At 40.2% G+C, this 13,968-nt stretch overlaps 3 protein-coding genes across 6 annotated transcripts; 1 reads left to right on the forward strand and 2 right to left on the reverse strand.

The window, feature by feature from the left end:
• Nucleotides 1–125: 125 nt before the first annotated feature.
• inpp1 (inositol polyphosphate-1-phosphatase) lies at nucleotides 126–4,445 on the reverse strand. The gene is made up of 6 exons (XM_077572775.1): nucleotides 4,240–4,445; nucleotides 2,304–2,509; nucleotides 2,165–2,225; nucleotides 1,746–1,946; nucleotides 1,493–1,667; nucleotides 126–1,372 (listed from the first exon to the last, which is right to left on the reverse strand). The coding sequence occupies exons 2-6, from the start codon at nucleotides 2,505–2,507 to the stop codon at nucleotides 883–885; spliced, it is 1,131 nt and encodes a 376-aa protein (XP_077428901.1). The 5' UTR covers nucleotides 2,508–2,509; nucleotides 4,240–4,445; the 3' UTR covers nucleotides 126–882.
• LOC144056217 (protein S100-B-like) lies at nucleotides 2,485–7,334 on the forward strand. Of its 4 annotated transcripts, none has more exons than XM_077572778.1 (6): nucleotides 2,485–2,564; nucleotides 4,379–4,536; nucleotides 5,190–5,310; nucleotides 5,403–5,546; nucleotides 5,661–5,799; nucleotides 6,566–7,334. In XM_077572778.1, the coding sequence occupies exons 3-6, from the start codon at nucleotides 5,287–5,289 to the stop codon at nucleotides 6,631–6,633; spliced, it is 375 nt and encodes a 124-aa protein (XP_077428904.1). In that variant the 5' UTR covers nucleotides 2,485–2,564; nucleotides 4,379–4,536; nucleotides 5,190–5,286; the 3' UTR covers nucleotides 6,634–7,334. The 4 variants fall into 4 exon arrangements, with proteins under 4 accessions (XP_077428904.1, XP_077428902.1, XP_077428905.1 ...); XM_077572776.1 differs by lacking the exon at nucleotides 2,485–2,564 and adding an exon at nucleotides 3,422–4,282; XM_077572779.1 differs by lacking the exon at nucleotides 2,485–2,564 and adding an exon at nucleotides 3,422–4,282 and having other exon boundaries at nucleotides 5,226–5,310.
• Nucleotides 7,335–9,188: 1,854 nt separating this feature from the next.
• On the reverse strand, nucleotides 9,189–13,831 carry LOC144056636 (bile acid-CoA:amino acid N-acyltransferase-like). The gene is made up of 11 exons (XM_077573597.1): nucleotides 13,723–13,831; nucleotides 13,419–13,625; nucleotides 12,613–12,712; nucleotides 11,058–11,248; nucleotides 10,810–10,982; nucleotides 10,584–10,700; nucleotides 10,307–10,392; nucleotides 10,119–10,212; nucleotides 9,965–10,045; nucleotides 9,746–9,881; nucleotides 9,189–9,600 (listed from the first exon to the last, which is right to left on the reverse strand). Exons 1-11 carry the CDS (start codon nucleotides 13,829–13,831, stop codon nucleotides 9,500–9,502), a joined length of 1,395 nt encoding a protein of 464 aa, XP_077429723.1. The 3' UTR covers nucleotides 9,189–9,499.
• Nucleotides 13,832–13,968: the final 137 nt, after the last annotated feature.

Below are 13,968 nucleotides of genomic sequence, written 5' to 3' on the forward strand. Positions count from 1 at the left end.
ATTGCCATGAACATTGAGAAAATGTGCATTTTGTTGACTTCATATTCACCTCAGCATGAAAATGTAGATTGATGGACATAAAGGGCGCTGCTTGAAAGTTCAAGAAGACAACGGCAGAGTCCACAATGTTTTCTTTTGTTTTAATGTTTTTAACAGAATATGCAGAAATATTGTACAAATTTTATCTGACAATCATCGGGGGCTTTTGTTCCCTGGCTGGCAGACCATTTTCAAATATCACTCTTGGGTAAGGTTCCCGTGCTTTCTCTGGTTTTTAAAGTAAAGATAATTTCTTAAATGCAACAAGTTTGCCCTGGTTTGTATGCATACACTGTTCACAATGAAACATAAAGCAACAAATAGATATTGTAAGTCTAATATGCTGTACTACAAATGGCTCAAGGAAAGGAAGTTGGCTTGTGTGATTGGCTGATCTCCTTACAAGGAGATGTTTGAAAGAGGTGCGGATGACTGCACACCGCTCCATCCACTTGACATATTTATAGTATCTGACAGGTCAGCTCAACAATGAAATGATACTTTACATAGTTACAGGTCGGACTCCTGCTCTTCACCTTCACGCTCCTTACACAGTCATGCCACAGACAGGTTCTGAAAGTCATTTAAGACAATTTTTTGCATAATCCTGTGGAAGGCATGTCATGAAAAAGAAAACCTGCGAGTACATTCTTCCCAACATTAAACACTCATTTACTTAATATTCACACAAGTGAATACTCACTTGAACCCCTACAGCTTTAGATTGTTTGGCCCATTTGCCATATATATATATATATATATTTGGTTAAAAATAAAATGTTTACAATTTAAAATATCAGCAGACCTTTCTCTATAATGAGTATGATCTAGGCAACAATTAATCTACAGCTTTCCTCTCAGAGCCCCCATGATGCTGCTCAGCTGAGAACAGTCTCCATATGCCACCAGGCCTCCGTAATTGGCCCAGCGGTCGGCGCCTTTACCCTCAGTGTAAGGCTGGTGATAAGTCAGTTCTACCTTTGCCTCCGAACTGCACTTTAAACTCTTCGTCAGGTCCACCACGCCCCCTCCGAGGGCTCGGAGCAGCGCGTGAGGCGCGCACGAGTCCCACTTAAAGGTGCTTCCTTCTGAGAGGACGTAGGCGTCGGCCAGGCCCTGAATGACGCACAGGATTTTGTAGCCGGCTCCCGAGGCGTACATCAGCTTTTCTGGTTCGCACAGGGAGGCCAGACTGTCCTTCACCACTTGCTTCTCACTGGAGCTCAGCACAACCGACAGAGCCCGACGTCCTTCGGGTCCGGTTTTGGGCTGTGACACTGAGCACATGTTGACGTCGCCGCAGGAAACGCCCCAGAAGAGCTTCCCCCGCCAGCTGGACATAAACGATCAATAGTCAGAGCAAAATACGCTAAATGACAACACGTAAAAATGTAACACAATTTCTGTCCATATTGTGGTATTAGGTGAGAAGTAGAGCAGTCGTGCAGCTCACCGTCCACCCGCAGGGTCTTTGTGGTTGAATGGCTGATTGATGACACCCATGACGGGCTCACCCGTGCTGCGCAGGTAAACCCCGATGAGGACCAGAGCACAGTGCAGACCCGATGGTGACAGGTGACCCTCCTCCAGCACCTCCTCGCGGCCTTCTATGTACTGACTGGTGGCATCTGAATCCACCAGACGACAAACGATGAAACCCCTGTTGACTTTCTGCTTCACCGCAGCATTAAGGACGAGGCTCTCACCGATCGGGTCGATCCAGATTCCGAGCTCGGAAGGGCTGAGCGGCACCGTTAGTCCGTCCGCGTTGGCGTCGACGCTGGCCGGGTCTTGGTGGATGGCTCGTGCCAGGAGCGCTGCCGCCGTCAGGTCGCCGTCCAGCACCGTGGCCAGAAGCGCTGCCGTCTCCTCCTCGGTGCCGCGCACGGTCACCGTCACACTCTCACCTGCGAGGCAGCCCCCCCCAAAAAATCGACTTACACTCCTGAGCGACTTACGTAAAAAAAAAAAAATACAATAGTTTTTTAATCTTTATGATGCATTTTTCGGCTGATGTGACTCCGGAGTGACGTATAGTCTGAAAAATCGGATACAATTGTTCAATATTTGTAGATTTCATATACTATACTTGTACCACACAATTAGTATCACTCTAAATACTTACCAAGTCCATTTTCAAACTTGTTGGATTCTTCTCCGTGAATGAAGCCGACCATCTCAGGGAACTGAACACAAAGAAAAAAAGCACATTAAGAGAGCACTCTTGTATCATTCATGATTCAAGGTCAAGGTCACCTCCATACCTGAGCGCCAACATCGTGCCGGATCACCTCCTGGATGACAACATCCGCCAGCGTCTTGAAGTCCTGCACAAACTTCTTGTTCTTGTCGTCTCCGGTCTTTTCTTGGACCAGGAGCTGGAAGAGGGGCGCCTCCTGTCTGCAGACGCGAGCCACATTGGCGGCTTTCTCCGACACCCGCAGCAGCAGCTTCAGCAGCTCGGTCATGTCTGGACCCCTCTGAGGAGATTTTGGTGAAAACGGAGATGGAAAGTGTGACGTGTGGTTTGTGCTGTGCTTATTATAGCTTCAAATGAAAATAGGGCATGTGGAGGGGAAAAGTGCGGTGTAAGGATGTGGGTCATTGCATCACTAAATTTGCCACCTATCTCTAGGGCAATGTTTCCCAACCTTCATTAAGCAACATAAGCAATTTACATAAACGTTTCAGAAAGTTTTTTTTGTTTTGTTTATCAGCAATATCAAGGTAATGTGTCCATTCTCTCAGATGTCCATTGTTTTATATCCATTTATTATATCAGGGGTTTTCCTGGCTCAAATTGAGGCAGAGGTGGTATCATCCTGACTATGATGGTGACTAACGATACCAGGTATCGGTGCCAATACCAGTCTTATTTTAAGGTATCGGTACTCACGGCGGTGATCGATACCATTATCGGCCGCCCTCCTGCTGCCGTTTTACGACCAGGGACAAGAAATGAGAAATTACAGTATATGAATACAAAGTTGCCATTAACTTCATGCAATGTTAAGGAAAACTAATATATTGGGATATTTTTTTTTCTCTTTAAAATCATCTGTCATTTATGGGTGGGGAATTTTATTTACTAGTGTTATCGGTATTTGGTATCAGTAGTGGTGACTAATCAAGAGTTGCGTATCGGTTGGGGAAAAGTGGTATTGAACATCCCTAATCCTGACTATGCGCCATGATGTGCATGTATTTTGTAAATTCAACAGACTTACTTTCTATTTCTTTTTTTTACAGGCAACATATAGTAATTCCATGTTTCAATAAGAAGAATAGTTCCAATAAGAATATGACTATTATCATGTTAAAACATTCATTCATTATCAGTCACTCAGGATGGAGGTGGCGAACAAATAAGGTGAAGGTGGCCGCCTCTGAATTTTGTACACAGGAAAAACCCTGAGCATTAATTTAGTTATGCGAAAAAAAGTAACTTTGCTAATCCAACGTGCTTTTGACTCACGGTGAATTTATTGGAATCGCTTTGAGGTCAGAACCGGCAGATTCCAAGTCAGATATGTCTGAATTTCCACCTTCCTCGAACGCGGCATAAGGGACAATTCTCAACTATCTCTTCCAAGGTCAACATCAACCACTTTCAAGGTCAAAGTATTTTTTTTTTGACTTACAAATTACAACAAGCATTCAGTTATACTTATTCGACAATAACTACAATTTCTTTAATTTAGAGCACTTTGTGAAACTGTTTTATAGTTGTAAAGGAGAGAAAAAATGGTAAATGGAAATGATTTATTGTTACCAATTAATACACCATTTTGTAGGTGGCACTGTAGAACTTTCCACATGCTGTGTATGACATATTGAATAATTTAAAAACACTATTGTAAATTAAATACGATTTACATATTATTGGAAAGCTAACTGTTCACATCAGCCTTTATTTGTCATCGCATAGTGATATAAGGCTGAGACACGAGCGTCACTCAGGTGATACCAATAAATTAATTAATCAAACCTAAAATAACAGTGTTGTGTTATTGTTTTCTAAACACGCAAACAGAAGGAGCCATAGAGGCTCTTCAGTTTAATTCTCCTGACTTTAACTCAGCTTTATGACGGACGAGTCATAATTTGAGCGACATTGCAGCTCTCAGGGCGGCTAAGGAAAAGAAATAACGTTAGCATGTTTTCGGTTCACACAGGCAGCAAAGGAATGTAAAAGCTTACCAAAACACTTTGCCTTTTTGAGATCTCGTTTTGTCCTCTACGGGTATATAATATTTTTCCCGTCCCGCGAGCACCAATTCGCGGATAACGTGATGTGACTTGTTAGTGATTAGTGGATTTTTTTCATGTTCTGTTCCAGTTTCTTGACGTAAGCAGCAGGAAGGCGGGCAGTGGTGCATTCAGGTCGAGAAAACCAGGAAGCGAATGAAGACAGGCGCGCGCAGCAAACAGGAAGCGGGACGCGCGATGCGTTCATGTGCAAATCGGACTTTCCAGTAGCCTCCGTTGCAGTTGCAGGTGCGTCTCAATGAGAATGTCGTAAAAAAAATGGTAGAAAAATGCTTAAATTTCCATTAAATATTCAATTGATATTGTGAATTATAAATTATATTGTAAAATGTTGATTAAGCAAATTCCAAGCAAAGGGACAACACTTCCTATTCCTAATGTAATGGCTGCTAGGTTTATGACCGTGTGTTTGTTTTAGCGTCGTGACTTTTAAATAAAAATATATATTTCAAATAATTTGCACCAACAAATTTTCCAGCTTACACAAAGTAAAAACAAAACATAAGTGTTCTCACGATATATAAATCACTTCTCCATTTCCACAATTTGTAAAAGGCATATTTTTAAACTTATTGGTCCATCATATTTTTACAATTCCCATGACTTTGTGTCGCACGTGTAACCAAAGGCTTTTACAAATATTTCTGTCCATTATCTCACTGGTAAATGATTTATATTTGAAACCGCAAATGCACTGTTAACAGCCTTTTATTTAACCACTAGAGTCCATTAGTGGCAGTAAAATGGAGAACATGATATCCAAATGACAAATTGATGGCTTTTGGTGAAGTCTCATACCACTGATATCCATTGTATGTGCATTAACCTGTTGATGGATGGATGAATAACCAGCCTTTGTACGGTCGATCAATCATATACAGTTTACTGTAGTGTCTACTGTGAACTGTGCAAGACAGTCAACGCCCTGCCGAAGAAGCCACCCGTGATAGGATCCTCAAGACCCAACGCTTTCTTCACATGGGAACAAGAAACACCAGAATGGTAAGGCTAAACAATTATTTTAAATATTTCTAGTTTGGCAAATATATGATAATGAGCAATGATTTGATATTTGATGCATTTGTTTATCACAGGCTTCAAAGGAGTGTATGTCCAACTTGGAGACTGGCATGGTCAATATCATACGAGTGTTTCAGAAATATTCGGGTGAAAATGGAAACTTGAAAAAAGATGAGCTCAGGGCGCTCATCAACAATGAGATGAGCCATTTCATAAAGGTAAGCTTTACAAAAACACACAGGTGTCGCAGATCGCACAATATTCACCATTCAAACGACCACTGTGTAGCAGCTGCCATGTTTCATCGTTAATTTCTATTTGTGGTTGAACAGAAAATCGACAAGAATGAACTGGATGAGCTCTTTGCTGACATTGACCAAAACGGTGACCTGGAAATTGACTTCAAGGAGTTTATCACTCTTGTTGCCAGGGTTACTTCAGCATGCCAGGAACTATTCACTCCATGTCATGGTAATGCATTTTCTCGGATGTCTATGAGGTGAAAGGGCCTTTCTAAATTGAACACCCCCAAGAGATAAACACCGACCAGCTGCAACATTGAGACTACTTGCACAACATCATGTCTAATACAAGAGCTGCAGCAAATATTCTGCCTTACATTGTTGATTTTAATTGACATGTTTATTATTGTGGTTATAGTTTCAGTGGTGTCGAACTGCAGTACAGAACATTATAATGAGATCTGTGTGTTATAAGTTAGTTACCATATTTAGTTACATGAGATTCAAAATGAAAACGTTTAAACACAATCTATATGACTAAAAAAAAATAAACAATTGAAGCTAAGGCCGGGATAAATATGTGAACATACCTGCAGCTACCTCATAAATATTAGGAACTAACTATATATGTAGCAGTCACAACAAAAAACAACGCAGTCGTTCCTTGACATTAGTCGTTCATTGTCTTCACGACTCGACAGCTCCTCTTTGTGGTGAATCTGTAAACTTTTGTGGCAAGCCCAACTTTGCATTTAAATTAGATAACCGTTGAAAATGGAGTTCACGCCCTCAGATTTTTGTCCTTAAACATCAGGATCTTCCTCCAAGAATCTTCCTGTCCTTTCCACTTCTAGCAATGTTAAATGATAATATAAATAACAAATAAGTACAGTACATCACGTATGCAACGTCATCCTGTAATGAGGATCTGGCAGAACATAAAGCTCCGATTAATTGTATTTTGTCCACCTGCCTTAAACCATCCCTTTTAACAGGTGCCGGCTGCAGGCCCCAGAAAAGACCCATTGGCTCACATCCCAGATATGAACCACCCTCGGAATGATCCCGAGCCACTGTTGAAGGCACAAGAAAGAGGATGCTGGGAGGAAAGTCGCAAACATCTGCATGAGTTATGGGGAAACAAGTCATTTGAGAGCAATGTTGTCATTTTAGCCAACTTGCATCAGTCATATGAACATCACACAGGATAGTGGTTTGTGCAGTTCACTATGCATTTAAGAATGTAAAAATATGATAACCATATATAGATAAAGCACGTTTCATTTCAAGAACATATACTGTCAATTAACAGTGCATGACTCACGGTTGACGGTGCCATCTTCACTTGTGTTATAACGGCCAAAAGCCTCCCACAGGTCACCATCCTCACTTTGCATTTGTGCGCACAATGTAACCGGATGATGTGGTGGCAGAAAACATGCCTTTATGATGATTGGGTCGCCCACCAGGCCGCGGGCTGGAGCGGCTGTCAGCACAGGAGCTGGACTGGAACTGGTACTCCATCGCATCACTGGTGGTGGTGGAGACAAAGTGTGTAATGTACAGAGAGTGTGTATACAAAACAAGCGCTTTAGATAGTTAAGGGCTGGGATCCAAAAAGGATCAAATGCTGTAAGTGCATATCGAGTAGACATACAGTGTGTGCTTGGCAAATGCATCTTGTGTTTTATGTACAGTGATACTCGAAATCTTATAATAGGATATTGACCCAATGATTTGCTTGGATTTGAAAATGTCCCCATTACAAATAAATGAAATATAAATAATCTATTTTAAGGGGGTTTATTTCTAATTTTATGACCATGTAGTGTTTTATCACTCCTTCTATTTTTTTTTTTGTACTGCTCATGGAGAAGCTGACCGATTCCAGTTGGCTTTGGGCGAGAGGAAAGGTACACCATTGACAGTTAATTGACATTTGAACATAGTAAATAAGTACTGTAACTGTTGTGTTGTCTAACCTTGACATAATAATCATTGTCATTTTCTTCTTTGGTTTATCATCTTTGATATCCTTGGGGAAAAATATACACAGCCCAAAACCCTTCTGTAACTCTGTTTTGTGAAAGGGAAATACTCTTTAGGCCTGAGAGCTGAATCACCCAACAAAATCATTAGACTTGCGTCAGTTGTTGGCTGACACAAATGCATGTACGTATCAGGGAACAAATCAATTCAAGTCCAAGAACCTGTCAACATAAACATGGTGTCTTCACCAGATTGTGACTACCATTGTGATCATCACGGGGAGAATCGATCAACATTTAGGGAGTAAGAGTAGATTTCAATTATGTCTTTATAAAAAGACATTTTAAATAGAAACGTCTATACAATGCTATGCCACCGGCATGTGTAATTACAGACAGTTCAAACAAAGAAATCAGGAAAAACCTGCACTCGTACAGTATTTTTTTCCCCCTAAGGTTTCATACTCTTGTTAACATAAAAGTGGATTTTTTTTTTTAACTAACAGAAATATGGCTGCATGTTTTAGTTATTGATAAAGTAAATTCATAATAATTCATGAAATTGAGTTAAAATTAAAAAAAAGATGTACTGTACTGTAAAAAAAAAACAAGTGTAATATTGATTTGTGTTGAGGTCATTTTTCTGCCACTAGATGGCATATTACAGTTGTAAGACGTTGGTAACAGCTCATTGTCTTTTTCTTTTCATATTAAGAGCTAGAGTTAAGTGGCCTCATATCAAGAGGATGATGTGATGGAAATTTATTATCAGACAAAGGTAGCGCTGCAAAGTCAATTTATCCACTTCAACACAATTTAAAGAGGCAGTCAACCTTAAACCTTTCTTCACAATACTACTAGTCTAAATACGGTATATTGGTTAACATTGCGTTCGTGGAATATGTGTTAAGCAGCAAAATCCAGCAGTTTTTTATCAATATCAGAAGGCGGCCATTTTGCCACGCTCTGTCGAGTGAAAATGACATCACAGGTGCTCAGGTCTCAGGTAACAACCAATCACAGCTCAGCTTCAGAAAACAGGTAAGCTGTGATTGGTTGATGTCATCTTCAGTCGACAGCGGGTGGCAAAATGGCCGCCCCCACAGATGGATAAAACGGCTGGATTTTGCTTCATAACTCATATTCCACAAATTTAATATTAATCAGAATGTCGTGTTTAGACTAGTGAGGTCACATAGAACATATTGTCAAAAAAAGGTTTGAGGTTGACTTCCACTTTAAATTGGGTTGAAGTGGTTAGGTTGACTTTGCAATCTTACCTTTGTCTGATATTTCCATCACCTTCAAAGCAAACATGGTGAAGCGGCATTTAGCTGTTTTGCTGCACGCAAAGGGAGTAAGCTGCCAACAGAAGTGAAATCAGCTCCGAATGTAAATGGGAAATATTTACCACGTCTAACCCTGTTTCAATTCATTATTGGTGATATGGTGAATGGGGAGCTCACACCCTGAGAATATGTTTTTTTAAAATATAACTCTTCCAAGTGATATACACCGACCAGCTGCAACATTATGACCACTTGCACAATATAATGCACAATACAAAAGCTGGAGCAAATATTCCGTTTTACACAAATAATGATGTTCATTTTCACTGATAGGTTTATTATTGTGGTTGTAGTTTTCAGTGGTGTGGGACTGCAATACAGTACATCAAAATGAGAGATGTGACTAAGTTAGTTAACACATTTAGTTAAATGAGAATCAAGATTAAAAAGTTTAATCAGAATTTATATCATTAATAAATCAACACCTAATGCAGTTGTTTCTTGACTGGGTAACCCCCCCCCCCCCCCCATTTTTACTATACATCAGTAGAGATTCGTTCATTGTCATCATGACTGAACCTCTCCTTGTGGTGAATCTGCGTGCTTTTGTTGCAAGGCCTTAAATTTAGATAACATCAGATGCAAATCAGGTTCACGTTCTCAGATTTTGGTCCAAAAATGTCAGGGTTTTCCTCCAAGAATCTTCCTGTGCGGCAGCATGGGGTGCGGTGTAGCCCCCCCACAGAGCGAGCACTGCAGGAAGAACGCAACAGGGCAGCAGTCAGTTATTTTGACCGTTCGTAGAAGGACACCTGTGTATTGCAATCGAGTGTCTGATTTGTTACATATATATATATATTACACACACGTAAACCAAATATTGATTTGGAGATCTCACTTTTTTCTGGTTTGCTTTCCCACAAAGACATTCTACTGTGTGGCGTGTAAGGGGGTTCAATCAGGTGGCCAGCGCCAGGATATGACAAGCAGGTATACAGGTGGGATTTCCCAACAGTTTTCAGGACATTTTCAATCTGAAAAGCACGAAAATTGAACTGCGTTAACTTCAAATGTGCAGCCAACTCTACTGAGAAGTGGTAAACTAATATAGATGTACCAGGTTTGAATTCTCAGTACTTGGCGAATTTTGGTCATCTTCACCTAAAATGTACATCACTGGACAGGCCAGGTTCTCTATCTGCAAGGATGAATCACATTTAAAAAAAAAAAAATCTATTCTTTTGTACTTACCAAGATGTTCTTCACATCACCTTCACTTGAGTTCCAGGGGAGTAGTTGTTGGGTGAAGACATGTCCTTAAAACTGAGATAGCCTTCCTCATCCCGTGGCCAAAATCTCTGGTCGCTGAAAAACAATGATTTCAGAGAAAAGAGATCATTTGTCCAAACCAGCAACAATATGTTTCTATGACCTAAAATGTAAACTATAACTCAAATACCTTTCAGATGCTTTAGCCTTGCAAAAGATTTTTAGGAGCTCCACGTTGCTTCCTGCTGGGCCATTTATACAAACCAAACAGGATGGCTGGAGAATAGAATGAAGTTTTTGGTCACAGTCAACATCTGGTTTCTCATGGGGAACATTGCATCATGAAGACTATACTTAAAAAGAGCTTAACACTGATGATAGCCGGTGTACCATGAAACATCATATCAGATTTGAATTCATTTAGATGTTCGACTCAAATCCAAACTGTGCATAACTGTTAGACCTACATTTAAATTTGAGTGAGTGGCCATTCGTAGGCCTAAGTAGACTCCATAGGAGAGACCAATGATACCAATTCGGTCACTGCAGATCTGCGGATGATCCCGAAGGATATTAAAAGCTTTCTGGGAAGAAAAAAAAGAAGATTATTGGACAGTTAGGTTAATTTAATAAATAATTAAGTTCCGTTAACTTGTTTTGGCATTTTGAAATGTCAGTGGTGGAACATCTTACCTTCATATAAGCATCCAAAGTGTAAATATCTGGTTGGCCTGTCAGATCTTTGTGTTTCACGTAGGCAATGGAGAAGCTGGCAAAGCCCCTGGATGCAATCAGGGACGAGCGATACTCCACAAGTCCTCCACCCATACCCCACAAGTCGAGCACGGCTGGAAACCTGCCTGGGCCTGCCAAGAAAAAGCAAAACAAGATCAGAAAAATGCAATAAAAAGAGTCAAATTTGTGGTCAGGTTTGTGCTCACCTGGCGGTAAGAATAACGTTCCCACAACTCCATTTTGGCGAATGTCTATTCTTTGAACACCTGGTGCCATGTACCAGCGCTCAGTGGTTACAACAGCCAGCACAGCTATCTCTTTCTCTCTGGGAGACACGTGACCATCCAGTAAGGAAATGTCCACTATCAGTGGAATCTCCACATTCTTCTTCCGTAACCTTGGCAAAAAATATTTGTCATTTTTGAGTCATTCATGGCAACAATAACAGTATGACATGAGGTATTGAAAGTCCTGTACACAATAGGTAAAAAATATATTATAAATAAATGCAAATATTAATTTGTTACAAAAAAGAAACTAAACGAATTGAACATAGGCAAGTTTGTGATCTGTGCAGCCATTTGATTTCCACTTCTAGAAATGTTAAATGACAATATAATTAAAGGGGAAGTCAACCCCCCAAAATTTCTTAACACAGCCCCACTAGTCTAAATACGGTATTCTGGATAACTCATTCACTCCCAGCCATTTTCACAGAAGCAATCCCCTTCACTCCCGGCTGTTTTACTGGATTTTGACTGATTTTGCAAGGCCCACAGAATATTGTGTCCTATTGCTATTAGCATTAGAATATAGTTAAGCTTCATCATTATTCACAAATCTATTTAGAAATGTGAGTAATGAGCTTGGCCCCCGGTTGCTCTGCTGCCACCTGCTGGCTGTTGTGTAATAACCACCATTTCTTCAACAGTTCTTTGCAGTTGAGAAACGCACAAAAACAACAATGTATAAATATGTCTTTGGTACACTTAAAACATTTAAAATAGAACATATTTATATGTTTTTTGGAGCAAATTAGTTAATATCGCGTTGAGTTAAGCAGCAAAATTCTGCAGTTTTTATCAATATCAAATAGCGGCCATTTTGCCACTTGCTGTCGAGTGAAAATGACATCACAGTTGCTCAGGTCTCAGGTAACAACCAATCACAGCTCATTTTCAGAAAACAGGTGCGCAACTGTGATGTCATCTTCAGTTGACAGCAAGTGGCAAAATGGCCGCCCCCTGAGATAGATAAAAACGGCTGGATTTTGCTTCATAACTCAACTCTTTCTGTCTGTCTGTCTAAACTGTGAGGTGTGGTTGCCTTCAGTGACAATTTGAAAACAGCAAATGGCCTTCAATCAATCAACCAACCTATCTATAACTTACATGCTTTTTAATGGATGTCAATTACGCAAGGATTTTTGCTATTTGTAGTCCCAAACAGCCGCAAATAGCAGGGGCACATTGTAAAGAATATATATTGCGGTGATATTTATATTTATTTTGTCTTCATGAGCACACTCGGCATTGGAGCAATCCAGAAGTAATCCAAAGTATTCAAGTTACATTACTTTAATATTATGGTACTTGGATTATGTTACTAACTACATTTTTTAGCAGGTAACTTGTAACTGTAACGGAATACATTTTAAAAGTAACTCTCCCAACCCTGCCCGTAATTCCAATGATGTGGCACTAAGAGCTAAGATCACAATACAAGACCACTTCTAACGAGATATGTATTTTGTCCACCTGCCTTAAACCATCCCTTTCCCCAGGTGCCGGCTGCAGGGCCCAGAAGAGACCCATCGGCTCACATCCCAGATATGAACCACCCACGGAATGATCCCTTGTCACTGTCAAAGGCACAAGAAAGGAGAAGCTAGACGGAAAACCACAAACAGCAACGTGTGTCATGGAAAATATTTTAAAGAGTAAAATTTTAATTTTTGTCAAAAACTTACAAATGCATTCACAATACTGGACTCAATAAGAACTCATTCACTGCCATTGACGGCTATAAACGTCAAAAATTCATTTGAACTATTTCTATTAGTTTAACTTTTTTTCCCCCACTTTTGTTAACAAGAGTATGAAAATGTACATTTAGAACAGATATAAAATTTGTGATTAATTGTGAGCTAACTAGGTAAGTCATGCGATTAATTACAATTACAAATTTTAATTGCCTGATGAGATGATTATTAAAAATTAGGGGTGTCAGGCGATTACAATTTTTACTCTTAATTAATTGCATGACTTCAATAGTTAACTCACGTTTAATCACACATTTTATTTCTGTTATAAATGTATAACAAAAAAAATCTAGGTTTTCATACTCTTGTTAACAAAGATAGAATTATTATTTTTTTAACTAATAGAAATAGTTAAAAAGATTTTTTGACGTCTCTAACCGTCAATGGCAGTGAATGAGTTAATTAACTGTTTATTGGTTGTTTCATTGTGGTTTGCGTCATTAAATGCATTTATTTTTATGAATCTAAAGCTATGCCAATCATGTATACGCAATGCCTCAGTTATAAAAGAAACTGCATGACTCACGGTTGACGGTGCCATCTGCACCTGTGTTATAATGGCCAAAAGCCTCCCACAGGTCACCATCCTCACTGCGCATTTGTGTGCACAATGTAACCGGATGGTGTGGTGGCAGAAAGCGGGCCTTTATGCTGATTGGATCGTCCGCCAGGCCACGGGCTGGAGTGGCTGTCAGCACAGGAGCTGCCCTGGAAGTGGTACTCCATCGCCTCACTGGTGGACAAAAGTGTGCACTGTTTACCAAGTGTGTACAAAATAATAGTCAGGGCTGCACCAACATTTGTACAGTATGCTATCGGTATTTTCTTACCTACATCACTATGCAACCAGCAAGATTTCCTGTGTAGGCCAACGCGTAGAGTCATCTGCTTTCCTATGAGATGCCGGTATGCTGCTACTCGCACCTGAGCCCAAATCATTATGCTGGAAATGGAGAAACAATGGAGAAACAAGAAACAATCGTGTGATGTCTGAAATGGGTTCCACGGGCTCACTGAGCCCAAATGAAGTAACGATCCAGCACCAACTCGCGGATGATTTGATGTGACTTTAAGAC

The sequence above is a fragment of the Vanacampus margaritifer genome, chromosome 8, assembly GCF_051991255.1.
Source record: "Vanacampus margaritifer isolate UIUO_Vmar chromosome 8, RoL_Vmar_1.0, whole genome shotgun sequence".
Lineage (NCBI taxonomy): Eukaryota > Metazoa > Chordata > Actinopteri > Syngnathiformes > Syngnathidae > Vanacampus > Vanacampus margaritifer.